The sequence below is a fragment of the Protomyctophum bolini genome, assembly GCF_963924005.1.
Source record: "Protomyctophum bolini genome assembly, chromosome: 7".
In the NCBI taxonomy this organism is placed as follows: Eukaryota; Metazoa; Chordata; class Actinopteri; order Myctophiformes; family Myctophidae; genus Protomyctophum; species Protomyctophum bolini.
Genome location: NC_137868.1, coordinates 31,134,868 through 31,153,927, shown reverse-complemented (window position 1 = coordinate 31,153,927; position 19,060 = coordinate 31,134,868). Strand labels below are relative to the sequence as shown.

The window sequence follows — 19,060 nt, the reverse complement described above, 5'->3', positions numbered from 1 at the left end:
GACTGCCTGAGTAAACAAGGAAGGGTCTCTTCCTGCTGAGAACGAAGTGTAACTTTCTCTAGTGAATTATTTTTTACTGTTCTTACTATTCAAGAACTATGATTTTTATGTTGCCATATTTGTAACCCTTTTAGAAAAGCAATAAGCCACGCGAGGTCCCATGTTACCTGTGTTTTATAATGTCTGAGAGGGTTGGAGGCATTTCACTTTGCGTCGTGCCTCACTACACCTCTCAGCCATTATAAAAGGTAACCTGACACCTATTGCTTTAGTAGTGTTTTAGTGTGTTAGAATTACAAAAAAATACTCTCTGCACGTTACAAGAAGAGAGGATGAAGGGAATAAACATCAGGCTGTCAAAATATGTATAGTGGAAGGTGTGTACAGTATGTTGTATACCCACTTATAATGTGTTACATGTACAGTACTGTTAGGTTTAGCATTGACATCAAGAGCAGGGCTTGGCATTAAGGCTTGTCTGCTTGTCCGGGAAGTTCTGATATGTTCAGTCCTGCACTCATTCCGGGCCCCTCACCGGAGAGAATGTCTCCGTATTTTACTAAATATACGTTTTCTGCCAGAACTTTCAAATGAATATGAAACTAGTCCCCAAAACGACTCCAAGCCTTAGGAATTAATTATTGGGTGAGTACACATGCAGTGATACAAGTTTAAATGCCGACGAGGTCAGTCTGCTAACCATGCATAGAAACGAGCTATGGCTGCGTATTTGGAATACCTGAAATGTATATTAGAGCACAGACATTCTAGGCCCTAGAATGTCTGTGATCTAATATACATTTCAGGTATTCGACCTGGATCACCAGTTTGACACCCTATTACTGTCTATTACTTGTAAACTGAGAATATTCAACTAATATTCAAACATCTATTCCCCAAAACCAACATACAGTTAGTTCATTTAAAATGTATTTGTGTGTGCTCGTGCTCTGGACATGTGACGTTTGTGTCCAGACAAGTGAATGGGAAATTTACAAGTGCCTCAAAAAGTTAATGTCAAGACCTGAAGAGGCTACATATTCTGAACATTTGAAACTGTTTCAATACTCATTTATCGACAACACTGTGTGTTCTGAATCTCAGATAACTCTTCTCATTTCAGACTTGAGGAAAAGTAAAGTAAAAACCTGCATTTTTCTTGCTTCAATATAGCAATAGGCTAGCAATACACCGGCCACACACATATTAGACAGACATACTGTATTCAAGTACACACACACACACACACACACACACACACGCACGCAGTGCTTTTCTCCACAGTCGACTAGTTTAGAGTCTCTTCTGAGTTTTACACATGCTGCTGTTAGTTTCCAGCACACGGACCACCTTGAATTGTTTTTGAACATTTGAAATTGAACATGTCTATCTGGAGTCTTCATGTGGCCTCTCCTGCTGCTCAGATTCTCTGGCTGATCAGAGTCACACAGTCACAGTCCATCATCCCCTCACTGAAGATCAAAACCTTGAAATACTTGTATTCCTTCACTTAAGGACTCATTCCTTGCATGGAGTGGGCAATTCACCAATTCCCTGCTGAGAACCATGGCCTCAGATTTAGATGTTGATCCTCATCGCAGCTGCTTCACAAATTGCAGCAAACTGATCCAGTGAGTGTTGAAGGTCACAGCCCAAATCCTCAAAAGCTCTCATATTATGGCATTTTTCATTTTTTGCCTATTTAAATGTTAAATGGTGCCTGGTGATTAGCCAAACAGAACCTGGCAGTGTGCACATCAGTTTAATTGGATACACCTTTGTCTTGTGTGGGTTAGAATGCATTAAAAAACATGCTGAAATGTAGTTTTCAGCTTCAGGGATTCATACCAAAGTGAAACAGACTAGCATTAACATAAAGTGGGGTTGTGTGATTTTGGAGATGCACATCTGGGTGGGTACGCTTCTGCCAACTGAAGAGTACCAGAGATAACAATGGACAATCTCCAAGCAGACAAGAGGCGGACAGTGTAAATCGTGTTCCTCCTTGACCCCAAAATTGCAGTGTGCTGCTGATTTGCAAACAACATACCCCCCATAGTTCCTCTCCTCCTACACCAGTGCACTCAAAAGGGGGGCCCACAGCCTTTGTTACTCAGTGTCCTCCGCTTGTGTTTTTACACATGTTGTGAATGTTGCCCAAAAGCATCGTTGGGGCCTGCAGGGTTAAGCTTCCCTTTGTAATGATGATTACATACCACACAGTTATCTTTCCACATCATTTCTTCCTCTCTGCGTTTAACGTACATAGATTTGGGAACAGTCAACAACCGAACCGAACGTTTTGTCCCTGATCTTTTGTAATGGGCCTTTAGTGGATCCTCATCCAACTATATAAAGTGTATTTTAAATGCACTTTATATAGATTGTATTCACAGGTCAGTGTGATTCTCATGTTGGTGTAACATGAGGCAATGATGAAGCCATTGCATTATTCGGTGCACTGTATAATAATGGCTCAGAAACGCTAACAACACTGCTAACCTTTTTTACTCTGTATTCATGTCAGTATAATGCAGAATAATTATACAATCAATTAATGGTAGAATTGCGGTTGAAAAGATAATTGCCCATACCTGTACTCGGCAGTATAGCTAAACTACAGCTCAGCAATATTGCATAAGGTTCTGTGTTTTTGCAAAAGAAGACTAGCCTGTGCAATTCTTCTGTGCAGTGCATAGCAATTTACAGAGTGGTATCTATGCCATTTATGGGATATACGGTAAAGTATGGTAGATTTAGAATATTTACAATCTGTGATCACATTAATCTTCACTACTCCAGCACAAAACACAAAAACACTTAGTTCTTAGACTTGAAATACTGAAAATTATTATTTCATATGCTAGCACTCTCTCTTTCTCTAAGTGCGATTACTAAAACAGTGCTTAAACACCCACATTCATCTTCACACAGTAAAGTCCTCTGTGTTCATTTATCCATTTCCTAACTCAGAGTGTACAAAATGGTAATTTAACCACTTAAACCCTATACTTATAGTTTTCTGGTTTCCCATGGCCTCTAATACTAAGCACGCTCTTGTTTTTGCTCAATATTAAATAGTTGATCAACAAACTCAAACGATTGTGACAAATCATGAGAACAAACACAACCTTTTGGGCCAAACAAATAATTAGAAAGAAGAAAGGGCAGGGTACAACACTTTTTTCTTCTTTGTAATTGTTTGTTGTCATGATTTGTCACGATCCGAGTTAGCTTTGTTCGAGGCTTACAGATCTTTAAATACATTCTTTTAAAAATGTATATGGGAAAATGCATAGGGAATGCATAGGGATATAGAGCGACTGCGACGCTCTATATCGATGCTAGAGGCTGTCTGGGAATTCGGAAGGTCCCTGAGCAAGACCCTTCACCTAGAACTACGCATCTGAGCAGCCATCTGCTGCATAAAAGTCCTTTCTCCTCCCCTGCTGCCCCTGCTGGGGACCAGAAAATAATCCCCACTTCACTGTCTGTGAAGGCTATAGTTCACATTCACGCAGGGATGAAACAGTGATCCCAACTTTGAGTCTCTAGCCTCTGCATACTGATGATTTCAAAGCATAGATAATTCATCAAGGAATGAGACGATGTGAGAGCAATAGAGCAAGCAAGTTTGATAGGAGTATGACGAGTCTCTCGCTCTCTCTCTCTCTCTCTCTCTCTCTCTCTCTCTCTCTCTCTCTCTCTCTCTCTCTCTCTCCCGGCACATTACATATGCTGAGCTTGGTTTGGCCAAGGGCCAATTCTCTTATATTTCCACGAAAAAAGACAACATTTCCTCGAAGTTAGAAGCTTGTGAATGATGTGCATATGTCACCTGGTATTGTCACGACCCCTGAAAAATGACATCCAAATACGACATCATACATCCGAGGTTAAGTGTTTCATAATAATAGTTTATAGGTTTTCTGCTGGATATATTTGGATCTTCAGTTGTAAACACAGCGGAGGGTGGTTGGATGCACAATGCATCTGTTAAAGGGGGAACTGCGATATAGGCAAATATATTTCCTATGCAGAGATACTGTACGCCTCTGAATACATGGATTTGTTACCAAGATAACACTATTTGCAGAAATGGCTTTATTTGAACATTCCTGCATGGGCTGGATTGTAATCTCAACTTCAAGCAGACTATTATCTCAGTGAATATAGTGTGTAATGTGTATAAGAAGACCCTGCTGCTTCGCAAGAACCATGCAAGCAAGAACTTATCTTCGCCTCCAGACCTCCACACTGCAGCACATGTCAGGTCTGCCTTATTATTGGCTTGATCCCCGCAGATCTGTGCTACAACTCACAGCTGTGTGACTGAGTGGTGTGACTCTTTGTCCTGGCCTCTGCTCACTCCCAGAGAAAGAGCATTCCAAACTCCCCACAGCTAACAAGTAACCCTGGCAGGCAAGTATTCCATAGATTTTTTCTTTTTTGATAGAAGGATGGACGGCTAGACGGATGAATGGAATGCTAGCTCCAACTACTCCTGCACGCGCACACGCACACACTGCCCCAAAAACCTTTATTTCTGAGTTGCTGCTATCCAATGATTAGATGTAGCCTGTAGCCAGCTACACCATAAAAGGAGAACGAATTCAAGGAATAATAATCCAATGGGATTCATCTCCCGGCCTATGCAGACGTTGGAACCCCAACAGAACAGGTCCCGTGATGTCAGAGGCTTTCAGAGCAACTGAAATTGCAGATGGCTGTGTTAATCCCAACTAAGGCTCTGTCAAACAAAGTGATATTTAATTGGTTAATGATTTTTTTAAATATAAATTGCAGTGGCGATAACTTGCCACCAAGGTTGATCATTGGGAATTGGAAAAAAGAACACTGATTGGATTGAACATAACACATGTTTTCAGAAAAAATAACATAAAAACAACGTAAGGAATATATTAGTTAATTTTTATCTGCCACTTTATAAAGGAAAAGAAACAACAATGGCAGCAGCAGCAGGGCTGCCACCACTCACGGTGAGCAGCGAGTGTCTGCCACGTTGTTGTAGGGACAACCTTTATTCTCTGAAGGGTAGTGGGCCTTCAGCAAATACAGGTTGTCCCTATGACAACCTGGCAAACTCTTTTCCCTCCTGGCTTCCAAGCTGTGGAATGACCTACCTCCGTCAGTCAGGAATCAGGATTGTAGATTCACTCCCCATTTTACGCCGCAAAAGTTTGAAAACACTCCTCTTTATACATCATCTCATCCAATATAGCACTCCTTATTTATTTTGTGTCTGTACTGAGATGGGGAGGATGTAATTCCATAGTTTTGGAGCTTTGGCTAGGGTGTCGTACTGACGCAATATTACACGAGAGGGTGTGCGTTAGCATGATTATTGGCACACCCACCTCGTTCCGAAAGCATCACGGAACAGTTATACAACAGTTACCTGTTTTCTCTCTCAAAAGAACAACCATTCTGCGAGTCTGCTCTGCGAGACTGCACATCGATGTGCTGCTATGCTTGTTTGAAGCACAGTCAGGTAGATGGTTATTTCAACCAATCCCATTGCTTCGTTGGAACTACCTGTTGTATAATAAAGGTTGGGTCAGTTGTTCTCTTCTGGGTTTGCTGTTCAAAGTGTGCTGAAATGGGTGTAGGACTATATCATATTCTGCAGGGGTGCCATCATGCCTTGTAGTCTAGGTCATCAACAGTTTTTGTTTTTACTTCAAGAACTGGAGAAGCATTGAATGTCAGGAGGTTGAAGACCAGTTGTACTGTAGCTGTAGAGTGATCACTGCAATATGTGTCCAGGACCAGTATTATATTATACTATAGTATACGGTTCTTGGCAGTTTGAGTGGGTGTCACCAGGACTTCCCCGAAGGAAGAAGAGAAGTTGTGATTTGTCTGTGTTGAGCTTGAGATGGTGGGAAGACACCACTGTGAGGTGTCAGCCAAACATGGAGAGATGCACACTTTAACCTGCAATTAAGAGGGATGGAAGGAGAGAAAACTGTGTTTTCATGTTATTCAGATTGATGCTGTTTACATGTTCACAGATGCTACAAAATGTATGTAATTATAGATTTTCAGTTTGCTTATACACAGATGTGAATTATGTTATTTCCTAGGTTTGATGTTTGCACATGTCAGTTGATGCAATCACCCTGTTGGCACAGTAAAATCCTAAGGGTTCATTTATCTCTATTTTTTTAAGTAACACTCTGGATTTTACTCTGTACACAAGCAGATTTAAGTAACATATTATGCTGCCAGTTGCTTTCAGCTATTGATATTTCAGTTGTGTGGAGACTCAAAACGTGCAATCTTTCCTATTTTCTTTCTCAGCCAAGTTCTGTGGAGATCCGGGTACCCCGGCCAAAGGAAGGAAGGAAGGGCGCAGTTTCATCTTCAAGTCTGAGGTGACATTTATCTGCAGCAGCCCATATGTCCTGGTAGGCTCCACAGCACGTCTGTGTCAGGAGGACAGCACCTGGAGTGGAACACAGCCTCGTTGTATAGGTACCACTGATTCATCTGGTCAAATTGTTCATGTTCAATGTGTCAGTGTATTATAATATTGCAAAGAATAGAACAACAACAATACTTCATTAAATTAAAACTCTTTAAGCGCCACCTGGTGGTCACCAGTTTAGGCTCTGAGTGCCCATTATAAAGAAAGAAAGAATTTGTAATTCTATTATGCATGTAATGTGCATGTCATCACCTGTACACCAGATTAGAGGAATTTTCCCAAGGGAGAGACGTCTTGACGCCCGTGGCATCCATTACAAAGACGTCAATCAGATGTCTTGACGTTTTTGGCTAATAAACAGTTTTAACACTCTGGATTTAACTATGGTGTTGGTTTGTTTCAAGGGCCATGAGGCATTGATATGTGAAAGTAAATTCGGGGGCACTTGTATAATTTGAGGAAAAAACGAGTTTCCAAATGTGATTATGTTAGATTTGCTGGTGTCATAAATTATACAAACAAAGGCGGACATAATTAGAGCTGGTATAATGATATGCACTTGCATGACTGGAATTAATTAAATGATGCCGCTGATCAAAATTATTAAATTAGATGTACACAATGGGGAAATTGTCTAAAAGTGTATCAAGAATCCATTCGTACACATTCAGAGTTAAATCAACACTCTAGATCTTTACTGTGCATGATCACCACCATGGTCACCATGACTGAAACTACCATAAGGGACACTGAGGACAGCTGAGCTCCCTCGCGACAGTTACCACACACACACACACACACACACACACACACACACACACACACACACACACACACACACACACACACGTGGGTCTGATGTGTTTATTTTTGGATTAATCCCTATGGTATTGTCAATAGAAACAATACTTCTGTGGCCCAGGGGGAACGGGAGAGATGTCAGGAATTCGGGCTATGGGATCTGAGAAGCCATGGATGTCACTCTTCAAATAGTCCTCTCAGCACAAACACACTGTGGGAAAGGATGGGTAAAGAGGGTTAAAATGTCATCAGCTAAAATTAGGTTGCTGGCTATGGCCGGTTGTCACTGTCATTGTGCTTTTGAATTACTTCCAAATGGTCTGCACATTGTGGTAATGAGCCACAATGAAAACAAGAAATGATGGAGCTTGCAGGAAAACAAATTTCACCCACTGATTTACACCTGTAAGCCATAATGTGCGTGACAATACAAACTGATTGTGATTCCTGTTTCAGAGCCCTCCAAGACCACCTGTGAAAACCCAGGAACACCAGAACACGGCTTCATGAACTACACAACAGGCTTTAAGGTAAACTAGAAAAGTAATTACAGTACAGTACAGTACAGTACAGTACAGTACAGTACAGTACAGTACAGTACAGTACAGTACAGTACAGTACAGTACAGTACAGTACAGATATTCTGTCAATAAGGCCATTCAAACAACAACTTGGACAGACCAACCTCTGGTTTCTTCTGCATTCATGTTCCTGATGGTTTAACTACTTCTTTAGGTAGAAGCATCTTGGTCTTCACTGGTGACTGTGGTCCATTTGTTTGGAAACCGTTGATGTAATTTAACGTTAAAAACAAAAGAAAATAATTGTAAACAGACATCCAAACATTTCTAAAATGTTCAAACTTTTTTCAAATGTTATGAGCTTGTAGATTGCCTATTTTCACTTTATAATTATTCCACTCTACTGTTACTGTTCTTTCCTTAATCCTGTACCTGCCCACTCCTCTGGATTTCTCATCATTAGTCTGTTCCCGCAATGTTTCCAACTTGTCCCCGCCGGCAGTTTATTTTTATATTTGTTTATATTTTTTACCTCCCACCTCCAGCAAAGTACAGCCTGCTCCCGCAGTATGTTAATTGAAATCCAAATATTAACAGAAACACAGCATGAGAGAGATGGACAGGTTTTTACCATTTCAGCACCACGGACAGAGACACAGTAGGCGAGACAATCAATGTCAATTAGTCACTAATTGAATTAATGAAATGTTCCTTAGGGGTCCACTTGGTTACATTTGGACACTAGGGCTGACTCACACTGCCCAGTCAGAAATGTACTTTGTGCTCTTTAGATACCTCAATAAAATTATGAGAAGAAGGTGTTTATGTGCTTGTTCATCCGGCTCTCATTGACTTAAAATGCATCAAACCTTCGGCTCCAGTTTGATTAGAATGTGACGTACGTATCTGACCTCTCCTTCAATACTGGGTTATTCCCCAAACTCCCCAAAAAATTGCTTTGGGTCCTGCGGGACTCACAGGATCCCAATCCCAATACTGTACATGTTGCCCTACTGTATTGTATATTATACCATGTCAACAGGGAAGCTAAATGGATGCTCCATACAGCACCAAAGTCTGATGTCAATATCGGTAGAGGGCGCAAATCCACGGGTTCATGTACTTTTTATTCGCATTGTAATCCCCATAGGGGGAGATCGCCTCATATAAGAAAAATAAACATGTCATCCCGGCTGTTTCACTTATATGGATATGAAGAATCAACTGACTAAGAGAAAACGCTATTGTTACTGCTACTGAATTAGTTACATTTTCACTAGAAAAAAACATATATGAGTGACTGACTGTCGCAAACGATACAGAGACACCTCCCTGACAATAACACTAAGACAGCTTGTTAATTTTTGGACCACAATGCTTATATGAAACGATTTTAAGATGACCCCATGTTGTTCTCCATAGAGAAATTACTTCCGTGAACCAGGGGATGAGTGGGTGACGTCAGAACTTCGGGGCTCTATTATGAATCATTTTGCATTCCATTGGATGATGCTCTTCTTCTTCTCTTCCTTCAGTACTCAAACATACATCATTCCAACCCGTGCAACATCTGAGAATAAATCCCAAATGAAGGCAGATTATTGGGTCTCCTGACCGTGATGGTTTTGATTTTAGAATATAATGAAATTCCCCACGGATTTGACAGCAATCGATGAGAAAATTCTATTATGTAGTACTTGATGTGCAGTTATCGAAAAAATAATACATAAATGATGTGGAGGCGTCAGGTTAGCCTGCATAGAGTGCATCATTTTTGATAACACGTACGTACAGTACTGTATATCGACACATTCTGTATGCTATATGTTCCCATCAAAGATTGAAAGGTTAATATAAAATCCATGTTGTGTTCTAGGACAGCTTGTAGCTAATGTTGGCTTACATTACCGTACATTACAGTAGGCCTAAAGTCTGAGTGAGTGAAATGTTTTGGAACAGGGACCATCGCCCATGCAAAGAAAATAGAACAAACACAATTGAGCAGGCCAGGCAGTATTTCTTTTTCTGATGAGCTTTTCAGACGTGATGCTGGGGGGTATATTGACATTTTCATCAGTGTATGTATTGACCCTCTTCTCTTTTCTCCTGTCCTGTGCTTGTGGTGTTTGTGTTTGGCCAGGTGGGCAGCAGAGTGGAATTCCATTGCCAACAAGGCCACCTACTGCAGGGCTCCACCACCAGGCTCTGTCTGCCAGAACTCACCTGGACAGGAACCCAGCCCACCTGTGTCCGTGAGTAATGGCTCATCTCTGCTTCTTAGCTGCTCTCTTTCTGTCTCCCACTGTCTCTCCTGTCTCCCACTGTCTCTCCTGTCTCCCACTGTCTCTCCTGTCTCCCACTGTCTCTCCTGTCTCCCACTGTCTCTCCTGTCTCCCACTGTCTCTCTCTGTCTCCCACTATCTCTCTCTGTTTCTCTCTCTCTGTCTCTGTTTCTCTGTTTCTCTCTGTCTCCCACTATCTCTCTCTGTGTTTCTCTCGCTCTCTCTCTCTCTCTCTCTCTCTCTCTGTCTCTCTCTCTGTTTCTTTCCCACCGTCCCTCCACTCAATCCCCCATCCGTCCATCTGTCTTTCCGTCCGTCTCCCATCCCCCTGTCAACCCGTCTCCCCATATCTCCACAATGTGACATGTGACATGGCTGTCCACTACGTGGTTGTACCATGACAGTGTCCTTGTTTTCCCTCCTTCCTTCATCATTCCTCTGCCATTTCTCAGTCCCTTCCATCCGTCTCTGCCATCGCCTCTGTCCCACATTGCACCCATATAGTTTCAATCAACCTGCCATTTTCAGTCACTCCGAGAGACTTCAGGTGTTGACAATGATTACATTCTGTCTCAACTGCCGGAACTGTTGACCTGTCCTACACCAATCCAAGCCCACAGTGCAGATCGATTTGTTTATTATTATTATTTATTATTATATTTTCTTGTACTTTCACACACTCAAGAAATTGTGGTTCTTGGCTTTGAATACAAAGTGTGGTCCTTTGAATGAATATACAGCTTTACATTTTGACCCCTACCTGCCATTACAATGTAGTTCCAGTCAGATTTTTGTTTAGTTATTCCTCGCCATGTAAACACTTGATCTTTGGTCTGTATCATGGCAAGGGAATGTAAAATATTTGATGTATTTTGTTATCTTCAATCCAGATACCCAGAGGAATGTCCTGGGGCGATTTGAGCTGAGGCAGCATAAACACTGTAGCCTTCACAGACTGCCCAATGTTTTTGCTGCACTGCACTGCACTGCAGTGCTGTGTGTGTGTGTGTGTGTGTGTGTGTGTGTGTGTGTGTGTGTGTGTGTGTGTGTGTGTGTGTGTGTGTGTGTGTGTGTGTGTGTGTGTGTGTGTGTGTGTGTGTGTGTGTGTGTGTGTGTGTGTGTGTGTGTGTGTGCGCGTGCGTGCGTGCACACCTATACCATAGTATGCAGAGTGTTTCTGAGTGTGTTGGGCCTGGGTCAAACTGGGATCATAAATCTTCTCAAATACCTTTTTGTATGATTGAAAGGTCTTGTTGTCTCTGACTGTGAAGCCACTTAACTTGATTCAAAACCACAAAATCCAGCCATCTGGCACTGATCATACAATTTTAAAAAGGTTTGGAGGATTGAACATATTGTGGATATGATGAGGACCAGTCAAAATTAACCACATAAACCCTTATTCCCTATTCTTGGCATATGACATAGGTGAATATTCAGTGATGAAAATAGCTACAAGCCCATGTGGCAATGTGACACGTTTTTGATGTTAAGCACAGCTAGACTCAAATCAGGTAATACATTATAATTTGCCAAGAGACAATACAACAGCAAGAAAGGTCATGGCTACTTTAAAAGCAGTAGCCACTATAACCAGATATAAAAATAGCTTTTAGTTTAGTTTTTCTTTTAGATGAACACACCAAAGTTGAGGAAGGCATGAAAAGTTCAAGTTGTCTTTTTGGTTTCTGGCGTATTCAAATTAAACATTTACAGTACTTTGCGTTTCTGTCAGTTTGGTTTGTTTGGAATATGGAAATAAGCCTGCTGACTGACTGTGTAACTGCAGAATATGAACAATTAGCCACTTAACTTTGGAAACAATGCGATACTTGCAGTCTTTCTAAACAGTTGTCAGCCATACAAAATGAGTAAGTATTCATATTTTGCAGATTGTATTCAGCAGAGACTGTCAACTAGGCTGCTAGGAATATGCCTTTATGGGAAGTCTAAAGACACCTGGCAGGCCAGGAAACACTATAGTAAACATTAAATCAATATTTAGTTTACATGGGCCAGTGAGCTAAAATATCATCCTAATTATCTGCTAGTCAGGTACAAGACACATACGTAATTACGTATGTGTTGCTGCCCTGCGGAAAACCATGCAGCTAGTAAGGAAGAACTAATAATTTACTCTGGGGAAATGGAGCTGTGAGGTTGTTCCTATGGTCATGTAGTGCTGCATGTAGAGCTTTGTACACTTAACCATTGCTTGGTATACAATAGCTGTCCATGTCTGGCTAACCTTGAGGACGAGCACAGGGATCCATCATTCGCTGTGCTTCCATCACCATCTGTCCCTGTCGATCTCCATCTACCTGAAGCACTATCAGAGGCATCGCATTGCATTTGAACTCTGAGTGAACACTGTTCAGAACGAAGTACAAGACTCTTTTGAGTCCTCTTGTAAAGAGTAAGAGTAAAAACTGGAGTGCTAATTCAAATTTTAATAAACATGGCACTTTATAACTTAAGTGAATGGGAGATTTGTTATGACGTAGTTGCGACATGTTCTTTGGGGACTTACGCTTCATCTGTATTCATGTTATGACTGTACAGCCTGCTTGGACATAATGCTGACAGAATGTCATTTTAAATGGGTTACGTGGAGAGGGTGCTGTGCTATTTTTGTTGCCAAACACTACTGTATGTATACAGTATCCAATGGTGCATCACACCATGCAATGTAAACAGATAACATGAAATATCCTCATGAATCATGTATTCAACTCATTTCAAAAGTTCCTTGTAGCTACGTACCAAAGTTGGCAAACACAGTTTCATTTTCTCTGTTTGTCAATCTTTCAGTATGTTTACTGAATAAACATCTCAGATAGGAGGTGGTACACGCAAAACAACATGCAGCCTAATTTGTGGTTTTTGCTTACTTTTGATGCAGATATTATGTTCAAATGTTTCAGCCCTCTGGCCTTCCTCGGTTTGAAGTGAGCGAGAATGTTGTTAGCTGAATGTCAAGTGTGGACTATCTGCTTTCTCAACTTCATGTAGTGTATTACCATCCTTCTATATCCTACCATAAATACACCTGTAATATGAATAAAACTCTTGTCTCCTCAATGGGTTGGCTCGGCAGCGCAGTCTAATCTTAAATTGCACATGGGTATTCAGCGTTGGCATAGTCTAGGACAAAGCTGATTTGTCCATTTCCCCAAATGTAAGGAGGACGACATAGTTGGGGGTTCACGAATCGACTTGTATGCATTAAAAAAACATTTGAATAATATTCAAGATTGTTTCGTTATATCTTACTATCGTTCAGAACCGACCGATATGTCTGAGTCATAGTGTAGGGGACTATGTCAGAGTACCCTTTGTACTTGGTGATTGATTAGCATATGCCCATAACTAGTATGCCCATATATGGCCATATCGGCAGTTCTGGACAACTGGATATCCATAGATGGACATAATGGGTCGGGTCGGCGTTCTGAACGATCACATTATCCTAACAACTCGGCGGTGGGCATTGTAGTCACATGCCTATTATATGGGTGTATCGTTTATGGCTATGTCTGAGTCATAGTGACTATATATGGCTGTATAGGGTTTGTTTATGGTTATGTCTGAGTCATAGTGATTATATATGGCTGTATAGGGTTTGTTTATGGTTATGTCTGAGTCATAGTGACTATATATGGCTGTATAGGGTTTGTTTATGGCTATGTCTGAGTCATAGTGACTATATATGGCTGTATAGGGTTTGTTTATGGTTATGTCTGAGTCATAGTGACTATATATGGCTGTATAGGGTTTGTTTATGGTTATGTCTGACTCAGAGATACTTCATGGGGTCTGCTCTGCATGTGAAAAATGCTCAAGTTAATTTCCTACAAATGGATGTCACCCGGTTTTCACTGAGAAGTGTTACTGAGTCGACAAGGTTGCTACATAAGTTCTGTATGAAATGTGTCAGGAGTTGAAGGCCATTTTATAATGTTTTCTGCTTCTCTTCATAGCATATGTCAGATAGAACAGAAAAGATTGGAATGTCAATGACATCACAGATGTAGTTGAACCCCTGGCATTGCAAGTGCTTAATGCTCCTTAGAGGGAGGACACTCAGGCTATTAAGCCCTCTATCTGGTGTGCAGTGTCTTAGTCTCATCTGCAGTATAATGTCTAAGCACATGCATGCCCATACATTCTGTACGTACAAGGGCATGCTCACGTGCACTCAAATACATATTGACATTGACAGGAGGTGTCTTTGCGGGAGGCAAGAGCGATTTACAGTTAGCTCAGCCAGCCTTATGTATTCCACCAATGACAACCCCCCCCCCCCCACACACACACACACACACACACACACACACACACACACACACACACACACACCTCCCTGAGTCACACAGTCTCCTCCTCTTTGAAGGCCAGAAAGTGTCTTTCATCCTAGCTGTTTGCATCCACCGCTGCTAATGTCATTAAAGAAGCCATGAAGGGCCAATTTAGTGTCATGACAGCTGTCTCCCATTTGACAGCTGGCAACTTGTTTGTTCTCCCACAGGTGGCAACATTATTCAGGATAGCAATTTTCTTATCTATACCTCCATGCTTGAATGTTTTGGTGTTCAATCAGGACCATTCAGGATCCTCTCAAAGCCAATATATTTTGACTGAACACACACTCAGAATTTAGAAAATGAAGGCATTTAGTATTGTCAATAAAGCTGGTACAGTAGCTTGCAAACGCTGCAGTAAAATGTGTATTTCCTAAAGATGCGGAAGATGATGTAAGCTAATGTAAGCTAGCCCTCTCTGAGCTTTCAATGTGGAAAAACATTGAAAGCCATCAGATTTAGCAGGGCATCTACAGGAGCTCCTCCATGTTTCCCAAAATTATGTTAATTTAACTAATCTTAAATTTCAGTCAGTTGTAACGCTAGTAGTCGTGGTACTGTAGTAGTTGTGGCTGTAATGTACAGTAAGTACGGTAGTTGTTATGGTACCAAGATATAAACACAGAAATAAAATAGATTGTGCCATTGCAGGCTTGTATACTGTAGGATCAATACTATATATAATACAGTATACTGTAGGATCAATGCCATCGTTGTTTTAGCTGTAAACACCCCCATTCTATGCATTACAGTTCTCTATCGTGTTCGAGACTGGCTCTCCACTACATATTTTCAATATGTACGGGAACTGACCCCACAGGGCAGTGTTCATGGATATCTCTTTAAGACACATCTTCTATGGTGGCCCTGCCCAGATTCCAATCAGCGGGCTATTTAAGCCCCATCTGTGCAGTGCCACTTTGATTTTTTGATTTCCACGAGAGCAGACGTTTCGTGTATCTCAGCAGTTTTGACACTATTAAACAACATATATATATATAAATATATATATTTAGAACATGAAGCTGCGTGGCACACAGTCCACTTACCTAGGTAAGAAGAGAGCTGGTCGTCTCGACGACTCCTCTCGGGGCGCCGCGTAGCTCCACAAAAAAACAACAACAGCAACAAGCTGCAGGCCTAATCCGCTAGACAGTGGAGGAAGCCTCAGCTTGTCCGTGCGTCCGTTCCCTGGTGAAACCCGACCACGTTGGGGGAAACCTTGAGACGGCGTTCGGTCCGTGCGTCCGTTCCCTAGTGAAACCCGACCACGTTGGGGGAAACTAGGAGACGGCGTTCGGTGTGGCCAAAGCCAAGTGCGAAGCCGACCACGTTGGCGGAGCCCTGGTTCCCTGGCTGCAGAAGCGGTGAGACCTCCGGGTCTATCATCGCAGCTGTACACCGCAGCGGCGATTGGCGGGGTAGAACCTAGAGGAGCTGACCCAGTCGGCGTACTCTGAGGCCATCTACGTTCGCTGATCGTTGCCGCCGCGGTCCGGGCCAGACCACACGGCAGAGAGTGTAAACAAACAATTCCAGCGTGTTCCAACTTCCTCATTGACAGGTTGACGTGAGCGTCATAGTGTAGGAGGTATGCTCGTCAGGGACGGCTGCCCAGACTGCACTGTGCCTCACGGTTCACAAGAGGGCGGTGTGGCTCAAAGATCAGGAGACAAAAACTCCAGATGACCCACCGTGTTAGGCGCTGCAATTAAATCGCTTACTCTGTCACAATTGGTTCTGGTTAATATATACTTATATATATATATACCTGTGTGTATCAATACAAGCATACAGGTATGTGTATCACGCAAGCTGATACACTACCAATGTATTGTACAGTCTGTACAATACAGTACAGGCATATATATATGTACCATTGTAAAGCGCTTTGAGCACTTGGAAAAGCGCTATAAAAATGCAATTCATTATTATTGTTATTATTATAAGTATGATAATGGCTACAACAACACACTATGCATGTGGACTTGTAGGCCCACTGGTATGATATACAAAAGTTTGGAAGCCTCCAGTGTGCTTAATGTCAGATTGTTTTGTTCTAGAGCGCCTCAGAGCGGCCGAGCAGTTTATGTACAACCTCTTCCAGAGGTCCATAACTCTGCTGGTGACACAAAACAAACTGTGGACATTGATTTGGGGACTCTGTCCTAACAAAGAGAGAGCACACTGAGAATCCGCGTCATGGGGATGTCTTAGGGTACCATGTTGCCTTGATTCGTTTATGCAGCATTGTGAGCTGCAAAGGGTAGATTATGACCCCTCACGTTCAAGCAATTACTATGGGCCCACTCCCTGTGGAGCACATTCCGAACAGTTAAAATATGGTGTACAATACAAGATGTATACATATATGTATATATAGGTACACATATAATAAATAATATATAGGTATACATATGAATATATCTATATAGAGACAAGAGGAGATGGAAATAGCAGGGGTTTCTCAGGCTGCATGTGGAGCTCACACGCCCACAGAGGATGGCCATGACCAGTGTGTGCCCTGCGGGGGCCCTGGTATGAGGACCTCCTGTATGAATGGTCTCTTCCTTCCAGCTGAAGCTGGAGGGGCCATGCCTGTTTTAGAGGCAAAAGACCAGTCGTTTCCACTGACAGACCCATAAAAATGTATTTTTTATGTGAACGGGTATATGCTATTTGTATACAGCTGTGACTCTGTCTCCAAGACAATGTTTTCTCAAGAGAGACAAATAAAGACTACCTTGAACCTTGTCCCAGGTTGGCAGAGCTGGGCGAGCTAAGCTCAGGCTATAGCTCCACCTCGTTCCTGCCCTGCCTGGTACGGACAGGTCTGTAAAGAAGGATTTAGTGAAAGTTTTCGGGACTAACACAATTCCTTGGGGTCAGACGGCCATTAGAGCACACTATACAGGGTATGGTTTACTGAATGGATCCCCATTAGCTGATGCCAAAGCGACAGCTAATCTCCCTGGGGTCCATATGAAATAGACATACAAAGAGTACATGAATACATGTATTGTGGGTGTTGCGCCAGCTTACACCCCGGTGATGTAGTTCGGTATTGTGGATCTGGGTTCAGTGACACAAACAGAACGTGCTGGGTCAGTCGAAGGTTTCCCTTTATGTTGGGCAGTCATCATAGCGCACTATACTGTCGTATTTCTGGCGGGGTGTCAGCTCACGCGACAGTGGTGTAGTTCTGTCACAGACAGGACATGCTGTGTCTGTCCGGCGTTTGGTAACATAGACATGACATGCTGGGTCTGCCAGGAAGTATGCCTGAATCTCAGCCATTATCACACTATAGGGCGTATTGCTGACGAGGTCAGCTCATGCGTCCGTGGTGTAGTTTCACGGTGGAGCCGGGCTCAGTGACACAGCAGAGCGTGCTGTGGCTGTCGGGCAGAGCACACGATACAGTGTACAGTGTGTCACGGCGAGCCGTTTATGCACCTAGGTGTGACTCTGCGGGGTAGAATCCGGTTACCGGTCTGAAACCACAGAGAAAGCTCTTCTCATCCAGAGAAGTCACGAAGTCATGGCTATCTAGGCGCAGCTAGCCAACAACAACAGCAACAAGACTGAGTGCCGAATCTGCCTCGCGGAGGAAGCCTCAGTCTTGTCCGTGAGTCCGCTCCCTGGTGAAACCTGCTCGTCGGGGGAAACCTTGAGACGGCGTTCGGTCCGTGCGTCCGCTCCCTGGTGAAACCTGCTCGTCGGGGGAAACCTTGAGACGGCGCTCGGTGCGGCCAAAGGGTCCCAAGTGCGAAGCCGACCTCGTTGGTGGAGCCTGGGTTCCCTGGCTGCAGAAGCGCTGTGAGACCCCGAGCGAAACCGACCTCGTCGGTGAACCTCCTGGTTGATCATCGCGGCTGTAAACCGTTGCGGCGGGTAGCGGGGTAGAACCCAGAGGAGCTGACCTAGTCGGCGTACTCTGAGGCCATCTACGGTCGCTGATCGTTGCCGCCGCGGTCCGGCCAGACCACACGGCAGAGAGCGTAAACAAACAATTCCAGGGCCAACCGGCGGGGTATGGCTAGAGGTGCTCAGCACACCGAGCCCACTCCTCAGTCCTGACAGTTCAGGATACCCAGCCCCCACATGCTGTCTCTCGAGACAGTGGCGGTCAATTCAGGTGGACCCCTGAGTAGGTTCCACCATGTCATGGGTTGTAGCTCTCTCGAGGTCGTCCTCAGACGAGCCCTCCATTGTCGTTTCCGGTGATCCTGGATCTCCATCTGGCCAGTTTGTTGGTACTTTGCGCTCCTGCGTCGTTCTTGAGTACATCCACGGATGTTGGCGTGGGACGTCCTCGTGACCGGTGCCCGTTTGTTGGATCCCACAGCACTAGTTTGCTGGCTGGCATCTCTTGGCAGTGAGCCAGCTGGTGCCTCCGCCCCTTAGGGCTGAGGGAGACCACGGTGTACCGGGTGCTCGCACATTAGGTCGGCAGCCCCCCCACGGGAGGTGGTACTGTCTGCCTTGCGGCATGAGCCAATTAAGCGTGGACACTTGGGTGGCTTCTCGCAGGACAGCATTTTTGTTGTTAGCAGTGTCAGCCACAAGAATGTCCCTATCAGTGCATGAAGGAGGCTGCCGCTTCCTACATGGCAATGGTTAGGTGGTGCTGGCGCCAATCCC

At 43.3% G+C, this 19,060-nt stretch overlaps 2 protein-coding genes across 3 annotated transcripts in view; both read left to right on the top strand.

Moving 5' to 3' along the window:
- cmc1 (C-x(9)-C motif containing 1) overlaps positions 1-19,060 on the top strand; it is a 307,618-nt gene that overhangs the window by 122,045 nt on the left and 166,513 nt on the right. The window lies entirely within an intron of this gene.
- LOC308318953 (CUB and sushi domain-containing protein 3-like) overlaps positions 1-19,060 on the top strand; it is a gene marked incomplete at its 5' end in the record, with an annotated part of 301,597 nt that overhangs the window by 267,455 nt on the left and 15,082 nt on the right. The window contains 3 exons of the mRNA XM_080768691.1: positions 6,325-6,498; positions 7,709-7,782; positions 9,914-10,025. Coding sequence (XP_080624817.1) covers positions 6,325-6,498; positions 7,709-7,782; positions 9,914-10,025 — 360 coding nt within the window. The remainder of the gene's footprint in view (positions 1-6,324; positions 6,499-7,708; positions 7,783-9,913; positions 10,026-19,060) is intronic.